The sequence below is a fragment of the Tinamus guttatus genome, unplaced genomic scaffold, assembly GCF_059628265.1.
Source record: "Tinamus guttatus ecotype Peru unplaced genomic scaffold, ASM5962826v1 Tinamus_guttatus_pri_ptg000403l, whole genome shotgun sequence".
Taxonomy (NCBI): Eukaryota; Metazoa; Chordata; class Aves; order Tinamiformes; family Tinamidae; genus Tinamus; species Tinamus guttatus.
The window spans coordinates 803,888-823,100 of record NW_028288937.1 but is presented as its reverse complement, the minus strand read 5'-3'; the positions used below and the strand labels follow the sequence as shown (position 1 = coordinate 823,100).

The 19,213-nt window shown below is 42.4% G+C and overlaps 2 protein-coding genes across 2 annotated transcripts in view; both read right to left on the bottom strand.

Annotated features, from left to right (window-relative positions):
• Positions 1–1,591: 1,591 nt before the first annotated feature.
• On the bottom strand, positions 1,592–11,141 carry LOC104578108 (activator of 90 kDa heat shock protein ATPase homolog 2). Its single transcript, XM_088531282.1, has 9 exons — positions 10,985–11,141; positions 10,704–10,894; positions 6,281–6,366; positions 5,566–5,680; positions 4,879–4,970; positions 4,297–4,413; positions 3,343–3,444; positions 2,732–2,783; positions 1,592–2,497 (listed from the first exon to the last, which is right to left on the bottom strand). Exons 1-9 carry the CDS (start codon positions 11,062–11,064, stop codon positions 2,322–2,324), a joined length of 1,011 nt encoding a protein of 336 aa, XP_088387408.1. The 5' UTR covers positions 11,065–11,141; the 3' UTR covers positions 1,592–2,321.
• A 509-nt stretch (positions 11,142–11,650) lies between these two features.
• The window catches only part of LOC104567582 (protocadherin Fat 4-like), a 42,123-nt gene continuing 34,560 nt past the window's right edge, over positions 11,651–19,213 (bottom strand). The window contains exons 36-44 of the mRNA XM_088531279.1: positions 19,068–19,202; positions 18,484–18,620; positions 17,629–17,826; positions 15,901–15,995; positions 14,703–14,858; positions 13,717–13,908; positions 12,914–13,039; positions 12,305–12,515; positions 11,651–11,867 (exon numbers count right to left, since the gene is read on the bottom strand). Coding sequence (XP_088387405.1) covers positions 11,673–11,867; positions 12,305–12,515; positions 12,914–13,039; positions 13,717–13,908; positions 14,703–14,858; positions 15,901–15,995; positions 17,629–17,826; positions 18,484–18,620; positions 19,068–19,202 — 1,445 coding nt within the window. The 3' untranslated portion in view covers positions 11,651–11,672. The remainder of the gene's footprint in view (positions 11,868–12,304; positions 12,516–12,913; positions 13,040–13,716; positions 13,909–14,702; positions 14,859–15,900; positions 15,996–17,628; positions 17,827–18,483; positions 18,621–19,067; positions 19,203–19,213) is intronic.

The window sequence follows — 19,213 nt, the reverse complement described above, 5'->3', positions numbered from 1 at the left end:
ACGCACATCACTATGCAAGGTATACACACACAGATATACATAGACATACACACACAGGTGCGCGCCCGCCCCCCCCCGTACAGATACGCATCCACACACACCCTATACAGATACACACACACTTATACGTTTAGGCATGCAACACGCGTATCTATATACGCATACATATCTATACAAACACCTCTAAACATATGCGCATGCACACATTTATCTATATGCATATACACACCCCTATGAAAGGCATACACGCACATTTATGCACACACACATATCTATACACATACATACGCACCTATACATATAAGCATACACACACGTCTACACCTAGAGCCCTGTAAAGATATGCATACACATTTATACGCACCCCTATACAGATAACGCATACACATGCACCCCTATACATACATGCACACACCTATATACACACACGCCCCAATATAAATAAGGATACGCATACCATTTGCATGTACACATACAAACAGCTTTACACCTACACACACACACCTATAGATATGCATACACACATTTGTAAACATACACACATCTATAAACACACAGTATACACACACATATCTGTACATATATATATTTATATATGTACATCTACACACATATGCATACACACATCTATACGCACTATACATATATGCATACACAACTTATATGCATAAATACACACCTATACATGTATGCATTCATATCAACACATATCAACACATACCTTTACACACACAGCCTATACACACACACACATGCACGCCTATGCACAATCTATACCCCCTATATAAGCATTCACACACCTATGTACACAAATGCACTCTTATACACACACCTGTGCATATACACCCTCATACACATATGCATACACCCACAAATCCCTATACATACACACACCTATGCATATATGCACGTGTCTAACACACCCTTATGCACATACACACACATCTGTACACACCTACACCAATATGCATCCACACACCTATCTATACACTTACATATACCTATATACACATGCACTCCCCTACACCTGTACACACATGCATGCACACCTGCACACACAAATACCCCTATACACATATGCACCTATGCATACACTTAAAACACATGTATGCATACACAACACACATCTATACAGACACAGGCACATACACACGTATTTGTACATATATGTCTATGTCTTTTTAGTTTTGTCCTATAAATTTAGGTATTTCTTCTTTTTACAAGAGGCCCTTGCCAAGGTCACCGGCGACGTTTTACTGAAACCTGAAGGGAAGCCCCTTGGCGAGGGGAGAGGCCGGACACAGCGACCCGCCCACCGCCCTGCACGGGGTGTCCTGTAACATGAACTCTGCAGGCCTTGGGGTCTGTGCAAACCCCCGCTGGCAAGAGCAGTTATGGAGAAAATACACTGTATGCAAAATCATTTTATTGATGCAACCAACTTTTCCAAAGGCAGCTTGCCCTTTCTTGGTCCATTTTATTGGTTCAAATTGCGTATTTAATTAATTCATACATTTTTTACAAAGCATTTGAGAATTATGTTATCTTTGCTAACCCCAGTGTGGTCACGAGTAATGAGGAATGATTCTTTAAGTATCCCAGCTCTTCTCCTGTCAAATTTATCTAACTATTGTTTAATTTGAGCCATGGGATTGCGAAGGGCCATAAATGATTTAAGTGGAAGGTTACAGGATTCTGAAAGGAAAACGTTATTTACTGTTTGTTTCTTCCTAAGTAAATCTCACACTGAGGTCAAGTAAGGGAACGCAGTGCATGCAGACTTAGCAGCAGTAACCCTCGTACCAGCCAGAATTGTGTCACACTCCTGTTACCTTTCCCCAAACCTGTGTGGATACAAAGTTGAAAACAAATTCAGTCTGCAGGTAAAACAATTTCAGAAAATATTTGAAGATGCTGTGAGTTGTATCCACCACGTTTTTTGAAAGTTTTAATTTATCTGAAGTTTTATCATCCCTTTCAGTAGTGAGCGGCCCATTTCCCGGAGGGACAGTTCTGCCACTTGATAAAACAACTGTTACGGAACTGCAAGTGCTTCCTAATGATTCATGTAGCTTTGCTGCCTAGGATTGTAACACTGCAGCTGACTCATAATTACTCTCTGAAGTTAAGTTGTAGGCAAGTAGAACAAAATCTGACTTACAGACCATCTTATTCACTAAAAATCCATAAATAATGCTTAAATTATATACAGTATCATAGAAGTGGGGCTTTATTTTTCCCCACAAATAAATTATTTTTTAAAAAAACAAATGTTAACAATTTATAAAAAGTAATGCCCTAGCAAAACTACAGTGCAGTTATCATTCAGTACTGTCTTTGGGTTGTTGCAGTAAAGTATGTATTTCTTCAAAATACTGCTTCTTCCAGCACTGTCTTGTACTGTCTTCGTTCGAGACCGGAACTCCTTTGCACTCTAACTGCAGTTCCGTCTGAGCTGCCGCAGCCTTGAAATTCAAGGCGACCGTTGCGTAATGTTCTGAAGGAGGAAAAGGCGACATTCAATAAAGTGTTTGTTAAAAGGACTAGATTTGTTGTAGCTAATTTCATACCACTATTGCCTGCACCTGGGTGAAATCTGCTTCACAAGTGACAACATTTATGAGCTACTGTCCACAGACTACAGAGGAGGCAGCACTTCACTGGTCTGTCAGCTGTCGTATTTGTCCCTTTTCACATGCAGCCTCTGTTAAAGGTCCCCAAATAGACTCACCATCAGGCCAGTTTCTACATCTCCATTTCAAGACAATTCTTTGGCTTGGAACCTGTAAGAAGAGAGAAGGTTTCCCCTCTCTATTAGCATGTTCCTCTACTTTTGAAGAGCTCACAGTATGACTACTCATAGCCAATTCCCCTTTTGAAAAATACTAAGAATATTATTTTAGTAAAAGTAGACATACCCACAGAAACAGTAAGGTTTTCTTAACCAACTATTTTCATCAAGCCCCCAGCTTGCTACATTCCAGTTTTCTTCCCTCCCCTGAACATGGCCACGCTGGTACCGTGCTGAACAAAACACTGATCTGAAAGAGGTAGGAGCAGTAGTAAGTGCTTTTGCTACTACGAACTGCTTAAGCATGGCATAAGTACACCCAGAACCTTTTGTCATGCCTTACGCCCTACCCCACTGTACAAGTTGGGCAGTATTCCTTGAAAAGATCTACAGCCTGTTGCCCGCTTCTTTGAGAAGCGCCGGCAGCGCCTCGGCGTAAGCGCGCGTGCGGCCCGGCGCGCGCCGCTCTGACTGCGTGATCGGACCCCACCGTCACTGGCACTACAGCAGCTACAAAGCGGCACCAGGCTGTACTGCAAAGTCCAACTTACCAATTCTGCATATTCACCACTAACACAACCATCAAACATCTGAAGTTTCCCTCCTTTTTCAGCTTCAATCACAGCAGGACATTTAGAGAACTTCTGAACCAACTAGGGAAACAACATAGCAGAAAGAAATCAGTTAAACAAACACAATTTGTGTCGATACATAATCCACTGTATCATAAAACAGGTGCTTTGCTGAAGAAGTTAGTGTTAGAATGATAATTTCAGGCAGCTCTTCCACCTCGTCACGCACAACTCTTTAAACACAGGTGGAGCTTTTAACTTTATGCAGAACTCCACCACAATCTTGTCAGGACCACTAGGCCTCAATGAGGTGACAGAATGAGAATATAAATGCTGACAAACCTGCGGTAAATATAAAGACCAGGTAAGATGCAACAGTTAGTTAATCAAATTCAATGGCAACCTGAGGATTTCCAAAATCCTAACTTACATAAAGAAACCAGCAAAGGAGCGTGTGCTGCAGCTGCACACACATAAGGATGTGCCCTCACTTTGATGAATCAACTTTTCTGCCTTTTATAGGAAAGTCCTAAGCCACCCTAATAACCTCTGGAATGAACCTACGACCACGCTAAGAGATTTTCAGACCAGTATCTCAACAACCTGACAACGTGTCAAAGTAGGTCAGATTCCTACCCTTTACTTATTACTAGGAGACTGACATTCTACCTCAAGAGCTGTCACAATGCTTTTGCTCTTTCATGAGTGAAATTTCTGTTTTAAAAGAAGAAAAATACACACACACACACACTCTCTCTCTTACAATACTTCTTCAATTTTTGATTGCTCTCATCTCTCACTACTTTTGATGTGATCAGGAAATATCTGCAGGGCCTGACACTACAAAACTACCATTTTTTACACAAACATTTATTCTGATATAATATCCTCCTTTCTTGTACAGTTCTATTAACTACTGAAAGTGTCACTTACTTCCTTAGTTGTGAAGATGCCATAAAGTTCATCTGCTGGGGAGTTGAACATTTCTTTCATAACTATCTTTACTGTAGGAATTTTTACACCAACAATATCCAAAGAATGTGATGAATCCTATAAAGCAAATACTCACATGAGTGATGGAAGATCAAGCATTTAAAGCTTTTGGAGTGGCAGGGCTGTTGTCACCTGTGCTGTCTTAAACATAATGTTGTGAATACACATTAATTATGCAGCCTACTTCCATATTTATCTGTGCGTATTTGTGATCATTAGTCACTACATTAAGTGACCAAATTGTTAACATCTAATTTACTCCGCAGAAATCTGCAGCTAGGTTTAGCCTGCTGGAAGTGAGCAGAGAAGATGAATTTCATGTCACCTTGCTAAAGCTGATGCAGAACCGAGCACAAAAGGGTAACATTGGTACCCTGCTTCCTTCTTGAGCACAGCAGGGAGACAGCAGCACTGCCACAAAGGCAGGTAGCCACAGGGACACGCAGTTGTCACTACAGTAGAATACATGGGGACAACATTTACGGCCATACTAAACACGGACAACACGTGAGGATAACATACTTGCGTGCTGTTCCCACTGAGTTTCCTCTCAGCTGCAAGTTCCTGACCAACAACAGTTGCTTTTGTTGGCAAGATCATCCCCAAGGTAAACTCTGTAATAGGAAAAAAATAAAGCACAACTGAGTATGCAACCAAGCTGCACGCACAAGCACCCTGACCAAAACTGCAAAGTGTAGAAAGGGCCCTGCCACTCCAACTCTAAGCTTTTTTACCTGATTTTTTTTTTTATTGGCCAAACAGCCAAACAACACTATCCACTACAAGCCAGGCTTTTCTGAGTTCTGTGAACCACAATGAACAGCACTTGCCCACTACAGTGTACAGCATCTGCACAAATTTATGAACAATGTGTCAGCAAAATGACACATTGAGGGTAGGGCCTGCTTTCCTTGACAATGTGTTGGTCCACAGGTCTTCAGTGATGAGCAGCATCACTGTGGGACAAAATAGAGCTTGTGGGTGGAACAAGATACAGCCTGGGGCTCAACTGAAGCTGCTCAAAACCGCCATGTTTGACAACAGTAAAGGTTTTTGACTGCTAAGACTAAAACTTATTTTTGTCTTAGCTGGTGACGATTTAAGAATAAAAATAAAATTCTAATGCCCTGTCAGTGTACTGCCAATCTAATCAATTGAGACAACTTGACACAATCAAGCAGAAAAATGCACTGAAGCGTTTGAAATTACCTGTTTTGAGCGCTTTCAGATAATCTCTGAGGGCCTCTCTGACTTTCATGGTTCCTTCAGTTCGCATAAGATCCTTCAGAACATCCCCTTCCCCTTTCTTTTTGCTAACATTTATCTAGAAACAGAAAAAAAATACAGTCTAAGCAGTACATGAACACCAGCCTTTGGATTCTGATAGCAAAGGAAAATATTTTGGTTTTGTTTACTATAGTCAGAGGACAGCTGAAATTTCAAGTCCATTATCTTCTCAGTTTACCATACCTTACCAAAACTAAGTCCTCTTGGGGGGGGGGGGGGTTTCACTTAAATAAACGCAGTATCTCCACAGTAACTCTGTCAAGATCAACTAAACAGAGTTGTCTGCTACACAGCGGAAGCTGAGTAATCTGCAGAAGCCACAGAATCAACTACTACACTGCCAACAGAGAGGTTCTTTTGTAAAAGGCTACAAGCAGAGTTATTCTCAAGTTTGTTTTTAATGCAATGGTATAAACTACAATTAGCAAAAAAAAAAAAATGTGCACATTCTTCCTGTTATGTAAGTTTGAGAACAGAGATAAGCCATTATTTAAGTATGGAAAATAAAAAATATGAAGAGTAAACTGAGTCTTACTATCCCATTTAATCACAGGATAAAAATCAAAATATTCCTATATGTTGATTAATGTTTTAAGAATTGTGGACCTATATAGCCATATCAGTATTTCACACCTACCTCTGTATCATCTACCTCATTTTCTTCTGACAGGTTAGGAATTTCAACAGATCCCTTATGTTTCTCACCAGATTCTTTCACTGTACCTGTATTAACATAATGAATTCTTAAATGTATTATTAAAAACTATTTTCCCCATAGCAGTAGTTTTATACTTGGAAATCAGTTGTACAAGTGTTATGTGAAACAAGTTGCCTAAAATCTAATTTAAAGGAACTAAAACACACACACACAAAAAAAAAAAGAAGTCCCCCAAGCACATGGAACTACTTTTGTAATAAACTACCCACAGAACCATATTTTCCAGAGCAGCCACATTAATGTATCATGCAGATGTATCTGCTAAGTGTGCTCTGCACTGTCATTTTTTAGAGCTTCCCTCTGCAGTGTCAGACGTTTTAATCTTTTCCACTTAGGACTTATTTCTGCCCACATAGAATGGGAACATAGTGAGTGGAGAGGAGGAATTGCCCCTTCCTTCCCCTAAATTTGTGTGCCCGTTATTGCAGCGCTCGCTAGGTGCTGGCTAGTCCTGGCAGCTCCTAACACAGCCCGCGCGTTCCCGCCAAGCAGGATGATGCTGGCGCGCGCACATGGTGCCTGGCAGCAAGCCAGGAAGCGCCACCTCCACGCGCGGCAAGACTGAGCCTTGCAGCGGTTTTGCCCACAGGAACATTTGCAAGATCAGACACTGCCTTCTGCTTGTGCAGCGCTCTGAGCAAAGGCCATCCCAACCGCACACAGCCCCGCAACAAGCCCTGTGATTAGGAGCTGGTGACGTGCTCTGCCTCAAACCTTACTGCACGTACTCGGAATGTAAGGTCTAAGGTAAATTAGTATTTTCATCCACTGAACAATCTCCTCCCTCCTCTTGCAAAAGCATCTAGTTAATTAAATTTACTCTTTAATGACATTCAAAAAAATCTCTTTAGAAAGCAACAGAGGAACCATGCAGTTCTGCCCCAAATCCAGTTATCTTCATGCTGTTACATCAACTTAGTTGTCAAGACACTGCCACACAGCAAGCTTCATCAGTCCCAGCAGCAACCTCCCAAAGTACAAGCAACCCACAGTGTTGAGCACAGCAGGGAAAAGGAGTTACTACAAAGATTGACATGGTCTTTCCTTGGCTTCCTTCACCTTCCAAGGAGCTGGCTAGCTCCAGCCTTTGCTCAACACATACTCTCCTTTATTTGTTTTTTCATTACTACCTGGAATGACCACCAGGCTCTAGGGGAACCACCATCCAATCGTCAGTGGGTTAAGAGCCGAGTCAAGTATGTAAGAAAATAGACATTTCTTAACAAATGAAAAGCTAAAGACATTCATGCTACACAGCGGAGTGTGCTACAAAGATCCCACCCGGTCAGGATCTAGGGGAATAAAGAAAGCAGAGCACGTTGGGCAAAGCCTCTTAGCTCAAGTCCAGAAGCAGACAGCAACATCCACAAACAAAGGGCTAAGCTAAAGACTTCGTCCCTGGGGCTCCCCAAATACCGCCAGGAGCTCTTGTCGCTCCACTACAAAGTCGTGTGAACTAGCGGCTTACACTGTCACAGCGTGCCTGGCGCTAGCACAGGGCACGTGCAGCCAGCTCACTTCTGTCTTCGGGGCACTCTTCCAGTTTCAGGGCTAGAACACACAAGCGTCTTTGCAGATGCTGAAAGAAGTCTCAGTTTCAGCTACTGTGCCCCAAAAGGAAGCACAAGACTGCAGTGACAGCTTTTTGAGCAGAGCACAAACTTGACTCCTATCAGTTCAGCTAATTCTATCTGTCCCTTTTAGAATTCTTAAAATAAATACCCGCCCCGTCCCCCCCCCCCAAAAAAAAAAAAAAAAAAACACATCTAGGAGGATAAATCTGTAGCTATAAAAAAAAGCAGTAAACAGACTTTTCTTTTCTTTTGCAAAGCTATAGGGACTGCTTGTCCAAGGAGCTAAAGCAAACGGTTGTCTGTGCTGGTCAGGAAGTGCAACCAGTTAACAAACAGAGTCAATTTGGTTGTGCAACAGTGTGCAAGAACTTTGCACTTTTAGTATCACGATAACGTAAGCAAAACTATTACCCTTTCATTGATAAGACGGTCTAGTAATATGTTGAAAACCCATGGGACTCCATTCACAAGAACTAGGAAAAGAATGAAGCTTTGCTTTCCTGACAATGCACTATTTTAGGAAACAGTAAAAGCACGTTCTCAGAAACACCACCCTATAAATCCACTCTTAAAATACCTGAATTTTAAAAGGAGATGCACCAGTCTTCATAAAGCTGCCATCACTTGTACAATGCTCCATTAAAGGCCTCCTGACAGCTTTAAATGCATAGAAGAGAGGACAGCCATTTTGCTTAATTTGGGTACCACTGACTGCCTTTAATTCCTCACGTTCTTGGTGAAGAACCTAAATTGCTGGGAGAGGGGAGCTGTTTTTCTTTCCAAACTGGCAGCAAATTTCAGGGATTCTATCATTGTTTTCTTATATATTCATACTTTAATCATAGCTTTAATTCCTAGTTAGAATAACTCCCTACAAGATGTGTATAAAGATATAATCGCAGCATTACTGTTTTTATCAGATATGTCTGAACCCTCATTTCTAATCCACATCCTCAAAAATACAAGATTGCTATTAAAATTAAAAAAGCAACCCTTGCTCGCCTAGACTTTCACTGTACTGTAACAATATCCTTTAAAATGTAAGTTTACAATGACATTTCACACTCAGTACAACACTGAACTTGACACCAAGTGCAATATTGAGAATTGTGTGTGGTTAAAGACTAAAGAGCATTAAGACCTATTAGAAAAAAGTGCATGAAAATACAATCAATTACAGTATCTGCCTATCTCTAAGCTTTATACAATGCTGTGACACCAAAATAAAACATTTAAACAGCAAAACTCAACCAACCAGTATCTAAAGCCTGGATGATTATCACTGGTGATTTTAAACAAAAATGATTATTTTGAACTTGGGCTGGAATTTGGTAAAACTCAAATCAAATGATTGGAATCGTCTAAACTACCCTGGAATAAACTACTATGCAGTATGACATTATGTTTGCCTTCCTCTCTGTTAATGCTCAGATGACATTACTAGGACTACTTCCTAGTTTATAGCACACACATACTGATTCTATCTACCAACCCATGCTTAAAATTTATATGTGTGTATATATATATATATATATATATATGTGTGTGTGTGTGTGTGTGTATTATAAGTAGTCCACCAGTACTATTTTAAGTCTCCTATTGTTAGGGGAGCAGAGCTCAATGCTTAAATATTAGCGCTGTTCTCAGCAAATGCTAAAAATCGCAGATAGACAAACAAAACAGTCACATACAGAATATCCGCACTGAAAAGGATCCGTAGAAAGGACTGTGGGCAGTTAACAGAATTGCCTCAAACACAGACTACAGCCCTTTTGGGGGACACAGGAAGAGAGAGAGGAAATTTAAAATAGCCCTTGATACTCCCTACTTCATACAGTAACTCCAGGGGCCTAAGAAACAAGTTGCATTTGGGGAAGAACAGCCCATCCTTCAGTGTTAAAAAAGTCACATAGAGCTTCCAGGCACACACTTCACATGAGCTATTCCCGCTTCCCATTCCACTGCCAGAGGCAGTTTGTGATTTGCCATGAAGCTTTAGTCATCTATTAAAGGCAAACGCTTCCTCCGTGTTGCTAGTGGCATATAAACCTCCCCCACCAAAACACACGTTATTGGGGCTGCCAATGAAGACCCACTGCAGGCCAAAGACACCCGGGGACAGAGCTCTGTGAGGAAGGGACCCCCAGGGGAGGCAGAGGGGCCGGGTCTTCACTGACAAAATCGCTGCCCCTGTTACCCAAAATAGTGATTAAAATTTAGTTCCTGAAGATTTAGAGAAAACAACATAAAACCCATTGATTTTGGAGATATTTGCGCTTTTACACTTCTTTTGAGCATCTAGTTTCCCACTATCACCACAGACGCACTGACAGCAAAGGCATCGTTCAGACCCACCGGACAAACTTCCTGCACCCCTCACCACCAGCTCCCTGCATTAGCTCCCCACGTTATTTCCTCCTTGCAGCGCGGGAGGAGTAAAGCCCCGCTCATACCCTGCTCAACACCCACGGGGGTGGCATGAAAACCGGGAGCAGCAGCAGCAATCCGAAACTCCGGGCTGCTTCTGTGCGAACACGGGGGCTGTCACGGCTCCTCCGCAAACGCCCCGCGGATCGCGACGCGCCGGGGCGCTCGGCACGGGCCCCTGCGCCCCCACCCGCTCCCACGCGACCTGCCACGGGAGAGCCCGCGATGCCCCCAGCCCCCGGGCCGCGTTAACGGCCGCTAACGGTCGCGCGCCGCAGCTGCGCCCGCCCCAACGGCCGCGCCGCGCCGGCCGTTACCCGCTCCAACGGCCGCGCCGTTACCTCTCCAGGCGAGGCGCAGGTTCCACTCGTAGAAGAAGATGAGCCGCCCTTTCCGGCTGCTGCAGGACGCCTCGCCCTCCACGTGCTTCAGGTCGCCGATCTCGCAGCGCCCCGCCTCGCCCTCCACCACGAGCCCCTCCAGCACCTCCTTCAGCTTGATCTTCGACCAGGCGGTCGCGTCGCGCTCCGTCCTGCGCCGGGGAGGTGGCACCTCAGCCCGGCTCGGCGCCGAGCTGCCCCCGCCAGCCTCCCGCCCGTAACGGCCGCGCCGCCGCCCTCACCAGTGCCAGTTATTGACGTTGGTGCCGTCCGCGCGCTCCTCCACGATCCAGCGCGGGTCCCCCTGCCCCCACTTGGCCATGGCGCTGCCGCCCGCCCGCCGCAGCGCCCGCCCTTGCCGGCAGCGCGGCCGCTTCCGCCGCCGGCGAGAAGGTGCCAGAAAGTTCCCCGCCCCCGTTCCTCGCTCACCGCCCGGGCGGCGGCGGCGGCAGGAGGAGGAGGAGGAGGCGGAGGAGGAAGGCGAGGCCGCACCGCCCTCGCTCCTCCCGCCGCTGCGCGGGGCGGAGGGAGCGGCCGCAGGGGCCGGGGCTGTCCCGGCGCCGCCCTCGAAAAGCGGCGGCGGCGGCCGAGTCTCTGCCGCAGGACAGGCGACGGGATCGAACAGCGCCTGCACTGAAATAACGGGAAGGCGTCGCCTTTAGATCTGTTTTATTGTGCTGCTCTTTTACACGCGCTGGAAGGAGTTTAAAAAATCCTAGAAACCACTGCTCCCAGGAAAGTAAGCGTGAAATGCAGTCATTCTGCAGCTCCCCTCTTTGCCCCGCGCATTCTTTCCTGCCCATCTCTCACAGCACAAGTAACAGTAGCAGCAGAAATTAAAATCTAGGCAGCATTCCCATATTTATAATTTGCAGTGCATTCTGTACCGTTTCAGTGCGTGACACTGATTTTTCATAATGAAAAGGTTTCTTAAGCATGCATGCTGTCATTAGTGCTAAAAAGTAAGTCCTCAGGATCAGGCTCGTCTTGCTCAGCCTCTGTATCCAGAACAACTGCCACTTCTGAAAATCTTACACCTTTCAGCTCTTTTTCTGGAGTGCATTTTATGGGTTTGAGTGCTAACGGATCAGCCAGCTCATCGTTTTTATCTGTCAAAAAGTAGTTCTGCAAGAAAACATGAATAACACAGATGAAGCCAAAGACATGACGAGTACAGAGGGCACAAAATCTCAGCAGTAGCAGCCATCTAACTTTACCTGTGTCCTGCCTGTGCGACCTGCAAAAGCATCACTGCCAGGCTGCGGGGCTCGGGCTGCACGAAATGAGAACCCTTCCTGCACGTACACAAGGTACGTGCAAGAGAATCACCTGCCTTTTGAGCACAACAAAGTCCTCGTCACCCTCCTCCTGCTTGTCAGCAGAGACAAACATCCCATCTCTAAGATTTTCAGTACTTCAGATGTTTCTTTTTCCCCCACAAATTCTTTAAAAATAGTTAAGTTCTGGTACTGGCCTACCGCTTCTTGATAATAATTTCAGTTATTTGATGAATAATGATAAAATACCTTTTACTGTAGGCTTTGCAATTAAAAAGACATTACCTCTTTTGTTGTAATTTCTGTAGCAGGTTGGGCACCTACATCTTCATGTTCTGTGTTTTTTTCAGATGCTGTATTTTCTTCATGTTTGCTTTCCAACTCTAATAGCACTGGCTCAAGATATTCATATCTTTGACTGGCCTCAAATACATCCTTATCAGCATTCCTTCCACTGGTGTCTTCCGTGCTGGTCAAGGTGGTTGTTTCAGTCTTCCTGAAGAGAGTTAAGAGAATTAGTATCACCTCCGGGTAGTCAAGCGACAAAGTCTTGGCCCCTCTGAATCTCTGCGCAGGAGCAGTATCTACACTGGGATTCAAAATCACTAGGATTTTACTCATGTAGCTTCTTGTATCCTGAAGGGATTTTTCTGCATAGAGATCAACAACTTGCTAAAGAGAAAGTAGAAATTTGCCTGTGTAATTTATGCTACACGACTTCAGTAAAAGGTTTAAGCTTTCTCCAAACGAAGAGTTTATAACTTAACTACTGTAACATTTATTACAGATCAATCCATACATTAGCGAAAGGTACAAGGTGCATCCTGTCTTAGCAGAATAAAGCAGCATCTCCTTTGGTCAGCTAAATTGTGATATCAGCAGTGTTGTACTTACACATTATTTGTGTGCTCTTGTTTCTCTGTGATTTGGGGGCTTTTATTTATGTCAGCAACAGCTGGGTTATCAAAAACCTCAATAATTTTAGTTTGCTTTTCAACGGCCCACTTGTGCTTCTTACTCCTGAAAATGGCAAATGCATTAAATAAAATGTTTCATTGTTTTGAAGTTTTAAAAGCAATACATGAAATATTTGTGTCATAAAAGTTTAACACACAACATGTGTTACAGTGTTATTCGGGGAATTTGCTTGGAGTATTACTTCTTATTTTTCTGCATAGTTGTTAGACTACATATTAGTGGTAAAAAAGATTAAATACCCAATACCTGCTGGGCAATCTAGTCATTTTCAACAAAGATATGGTGCTATTGCCACTGAAGTCAACAGCAACACTTTCCTTGACTTTAGCATGCAAATTTATGGGAATAGTGGAGAATTGTAGGTTCATATAGGTACTTGAGCCCCTCTTCTTAGTTACAGATTTTGCTATACACATTTTTTTCTCCTTTAAAAGGATTTATCTTTGCTGATGCTCTGTGACAAACACAAAAAGGAAACCAGCTTTTTGGTGATGTGCAGTAAAAGAGGCATGTAATATCTGCAGGAAAAACAGCCTGGAAATGGGTGCAATATCTACAGGAAAAAAAACTTAATTTACAGCGAACCTTAGGCAATACTCTATCCAAATATCAGTAATTTATCAGATAAAAAAGTAGATTTCAATACGTCATTTAAAGTAAATTTACTAGTTGTAAGTTGGATTTAGATGAGATGATTGCTAAAGTACAAATGTTTATACCTTTTTACAGTAATAACTATGTATGCCAGGAAGGCTACAAGGGTGCAGCCCAGCAGAACACTCAGAACAATGGTTGCGACGAGCTCAGGGGACGCCGGCTCAGCAGAGACCACTCTAAACTCAGCCGTAACAGTTGTTTCAAATATTTTTTCCAGTTCTGATTGAATGATCGTCTTCTGCTCTGTAAGTTTTCTAAAGATAGAAAAGTAAAATGCTGGTGATTTATCAGACCTCCGTTTTGGTCTGCAGAGTACTGAAGAAATTAAGAAAATGAGAGAAAACTCATCCCACGGTCTACCAAGATTCATCACTGGCATCTTTTCCAGTGTCTCAGATGTTTCATGTCCTTTGTGGGAAAAGATTCGTTTCTAGCAAGCAGCCCAGAGGCCGTTGTGAACTAAAATGCTGCAAAGCTTGGAACAGTGACCTTGACGTGGCATCCTCTAAATCCACATCTAGGCAGCCCCATGTATTGCTTTGCAGATACCAACAGAGCTTTCCTTGATCAAAAAGTTTTAGGAGTGCAGAGAGCTTTGCATGACCAGTCTCCACTGGTATTAGCAGGCACAATTTCTAGTTAAAAGCACAAGGGGAGTCGAGAAATCACATTATGTATTTTAAATGGCAGCCACCCTTTATACAATGTTTTGTGTGTATGCGTTCATACCACTGTCATGTTACGAAATGCAAAATACACCTAAAATTAAAATATTTAATCAACATTTTGCAGTTTCAAAGTGAAAGCAGTATTTATTTTAATTATAATCTTTCTGCTTCAGTTTTCCTAAAAACTGACTTTTACGTACATTTTGCACAATTAAGCAGCCCTATTAATTTACTTTTGACAAGCTTTGGAAGTTACCTTTGAATAATTAATGAAAATGTTCTAAATTCTAAAAACTCAGCTTTGAAGGAAGTCTCAGGAAAATTGTTATGTAGTATAAACCTGCCCAATCAAAACAAAACATTGATGAGATGATACAGACCTTTTTACTTCTTCCCCGGGTACTTCTTGGTCTGCCTCATCAACAGCAATGATATTTAAGTAGGTTTCATCCGTGCTTGCCCTTGCTTGTCTTTCCAACTCATTGGAATAAACATCGATGATGTATATATTCCATTCAAGTATTTCTTCTAGGACCCTGCCATCATATTAAGAAATCTGTTTTAATTAACTGGGCAGTGACAAATTCTTTTAGTCTGATAGTAATAGAAATGTAGCATTTACGATAAATGTTGCATGAATTTCATGTTTTAATCTAAATTTCATTTCCAATGAAAATATCTGTTTATATATAGCTAAACATTTTTTTTTGTGCCTCATAAACAAGCCAAGAGGGCAATATACATTTTTAGCTGTACTGTGACCATCCACATGCTGCTAGCTAATCCTCGAATGCTGTAGGGCTGAGATCCCCTGAGAAACCTGTGCCACAAGGGGGATTTTCATTTGTAGCAAAGGTAGTTTTGGTTTGAGGACTTAATTTGGGATACTTATCAGAGAATCAACAGTCAGCACATGTTCTATCCTGCCCATCTCCACATTTGTATTTGGGGGCATTCTGTTCCTTTGGCAGTGAGAGCAGATTTTCTGTAGACAGAGCTCGACTTGCATGATTTACTGAAGAAGAGGAAGTTCAAACTAATCCAATATAATTCCAGTATATTAGCTCTTCTCTTGCTGTGATTTAAGTTCATAAAACTGAGGAAACCTCGTAAAAAATGAAAGTCATGACAACCCTGTGCAAAGGGCAAAGCATTTGCATGGCAGACCCATAAACCACCTGTTAACTTCCCTGTTTGGAAAAACTAGAGATAGCAACATGATCATTTCCTTCTAGTCTTACTACCAATGAAAAGTTTTATCCTAGTCTGTTGAAATTTGTTGAAGTAGGAGGCAACCTCTGTAAATTATCTAGTCCAAAGGCCTTTTTGACAGTCTTCACTGCAGGCCAAAAGCTAACCAGGAAAAAAACAAACACATCTTTCAGGTGGACTCTGTGGGCTCCTGAAATTATTCTGAATTATATAAAATTGAATAAAAGCCTGTTTTTTTTCATAAACCCCGGCTGTATACTGTCAGACATCATCTTTGTCCCCTGTAGACTGTCAGACCCCTATCTCAAAGCAACTCTGAATTTGTCATTACATATATCAGAATAAGCTTCATAACTTCAAAAATACCTTTTTACTTCAGCAATATTTCTTTCAACGACATTGATTATCTGATTGAGAACAAGTATCACAATGTTGTCACTGGAACTGTCATCAATGAGTACCTACAAAATGAATAAATCACATTTAAGGCTTTCAAAAGTATTTATACCCCCCTCTTCATTCTTAAGATTGACTTCCAAAACAAACTCTAATTGTGAGGCTAAAAATGAGAACACATAACTTTCCATTTCTATAATTTCAGTAGAAATAAGGTGTTAAAATAGTATTACAGGTAATTAAAAATTGAAGAATTTATTGACTTATGAGCAAATATGGAACTCAACTATACCTGTGAGCAAAGTTTCAAGAGTTTTTCAGATTTTCCCTTCTCGCAATCTCTTTTTTTTTATATATATGTAATACCATGAAACAGATTTCTGAAATTAAATATGAATACAATTTGAAAACCTAATTTTTTTCTGTATACTCTCTAGCTATACTCATCGGTACTGTATGTGTAGTGCAAACAATTTATTATAAATGCAGCATTTAAAATACTCTATTATCTAACCACAGTTTTATATGTCAAGCCTTCACAGGAGTGATTGGGGTTTGGCCAGCACACTAAAATGTATCTGTTGTGCAGCTGTTACAAGAAACCCCAGAAGAAAATGTACCCAAGGACATAATTTTCGCTGTTGCTGCTGGTACATTATGAGAAAATGCAGACAAAACAGCGGGTGTTACTGGGACATCATAAGAGAATACGGACAAAACAGCAAACACCGGTTGAAGAGGAAGAAAAGGACCACTGTATCTTCAAGGAACTGTCTGAAACTGGGCAGAACAAATCAGGGCCTTCTGAGCCAAAATGAGGCCATATGAGGCCATATGACGTCAGTTACTAGACATCATCAAATGGGCACAGAAAGACAACCACCAGGGGTCTCAAAAGACCACCAGAGACCAGCAAAGGGACACAGGGTGTGGGAGGGTGGGGTACATTGTAGTTAGTTCCAGGAAACAGAATGAATATGCATGATCATTCCTAGAGTTTAATGCATACGTAAATAATAGAGAAATAAAAGTTTTAACAAACACACCTTAGGGCATGCACGACAGGTGGAGCTATCCCCTGTGCATCCAGCACTGCAATAATGCCAATGCCTGCTTCTTAATACTACACTGGTGTTAAGAGTTTTGCCCCCAGTTTTTGGTGACACGGCTACACGATGATCACCCACTCCGTGAATGACCAGGATGGCACCAGCGAGGGTGGAAGGGAAGCAATACCAAACTCGCAGTACCTGATACAACCCCTGGGTCGAGGTACATCCTTCCTTGCAAGGAAAAAATAACTCAAAATAGCTCAAAAATAGCTTCCTCACAGGAATAAGGTGTACTGAGGGGAGAGGGAGTTGCTCACAGCTCCTGCCAAGCAGTTCCCTTCAGAATCTCCCTATCTCAAGACAACTTTGTTAATTTAGTCATGGCTTGAATTATGTAAGAGATTAATTTGATCCATAAGTGTAACTACCCTGTAAAAGTCATTTTTTTCATATCAATATATTTTTCTCTGTTAATAGAAGTGGCAAATAGTAATTCTGGCCTGAGATTATTTACAATGTATTGGTACATCTATCAGTCTCACAACATGGCATTCAATATTTCTTTTCTCATTACCAAACTAGCCCTTGCGTAGCGATTTTTGACATGGAAGCAAAATAGCAGCACACAGTGAGTGATCTTCCTTACATTGACAGTTGTCTGGGCTGTAAGTCCTTTCCCACCCTGGTCTGCAGCTTGCACCAACAGAGCAACTCTTCCAGCCCATCGTCTTACAGAAACAACAAAAATCTGCCCTGTATTTTCTTCAATGTCAAACAGATTATCTTCGTGATCCACTAAGCTGTACAGCAGAAGGCCGTTCTCTCCTGAGTCTGGATCTGTGGCCTGGGTTCAAAAAAGAATGGTGATTTGTGAAATTGTGTTACTGAGCTATGCTTCACTCTTCAAAAACAAAACTCACCAGTTTCTAATTGTAAGACGAATTCTAAAATAGTGGCTGTCATATTATTTCCTGTGCACTAAACAAAGTGGAGCACAAACTAAGTCAGACGAAGGATAAAGGCAGAAATACATTTCCTGTAAATCCTGGAGGATTCTTTATGGCTACAGCCATAAAGGGAGCAAGCTACAGGAACTGAAGGATAACACTAACACCAGATTTGGGATGGACAAGTATGAGAAGTGCTCCATTTTGTAACTCATTTCCCCTTTGGGTCTGATTGATAGATAACAAAGCAGGCAACTGTGCCAGCGAGTGAATAGTAGTCTGTGCAATGTAAAAACCTTCAAAAACAACGGCATTAAATAGACTAAGCAATAATATTGCCAGAAGAGTCTGCCCAGCTCTTCCGACTGACCAACTTGTAGGATAGGTATGGACTGCTTTCCTTCACCTGACTATCTGAAACCTGAATGATGGGTAGAATCTGGCTCAAGATTTCATGAGCAGATTTAACAGTTCCTTTAACCTAGTTCACTTGTGGAGGAAATTCAAGTCCTTCAAAAGTCTTCCCTTATGAAGAGGACAGAAAGATACTCTACCTGAACAGTAATAACTGGGTACTTGTACGGCACGGAGTTCAGTATCCGAACAGAGTAGGTACTATACAAAAATGTTGGCTCTTCATTTACATCTAGCACTGAGATTGTCAGCATCGCCACATTTTGAGAAAATAGACCTGTTAAACAAACACAGGTTAACTCAGACACTGCTCAGACTCAGGTCAAACAAAGCACAGCTTCCAGAGGCTGGACCAGGCTCCAGCTGTGCTGCATGTGGGGATGAGGGAGAAGGACGGAAGCGCAGAAGGGACATGACCCGGGGCTCCACCAAGAAGCTGCAGGGCAAGGTAGAAGGCCACAGCACTGCTCCCTCAGCCCTCCCAGTGCCAGCTAGGACCCTCTCCTCAGGCTGAGGTAGGTCCCTGTGGATGTGTGCATGGCTGAGGAAGCTGCGCCTTTTCCTTGGTGCTCAGCCCTGACCGCCTCCCGCTTGTCCTCTTTCACACCAGGACTTCCAGTTAAAGACAACCTTGTTTTCTCTGGTTGTTTGCAAATACAGAAGACAATTGTCAGGTATTCACTGCCCCTGATTTAAGCTGGAATGCTTTTCAAAGAAAAGTTACCTGAACGCTGGGCTTGTGCAGCAGATGAGGTGTTTTCATTCGCTTCAATGAAAATTACATACTGAGAAACTTCTTCATAGTTCAAATTAACTACTGTTTTTAGCTGGCCACTTTTTTGATCCAGTGTAAAATGACCTGAAAGGCAA

Excerpts from the sequence above, each read along its gene's own strand:
- LOC104578108 (XM_088531282.1), bottom strand. The coding sequence starts at position 11,064 with ATGGCCAAGTGGGGGCAGGGGGACCCGCGCTGGATCGTGGAGGAGCGC. Across the intron at positions 6,367-10,703 it reads CCTGCGCCTCGCCTGGAGAG|GTACAGTGAAAGAATCTGGT; the intron begins GTAACGGCGCGG and ends ATGTTAATACAG. Across the intron at positions 4,971-5,565 it reads TCTGAAAGCGCTCAAAACAG|AGTTTACCTTGGGGATGATC; the intron begins GTAATTTCAAAC and ends TTCCTATTACAG.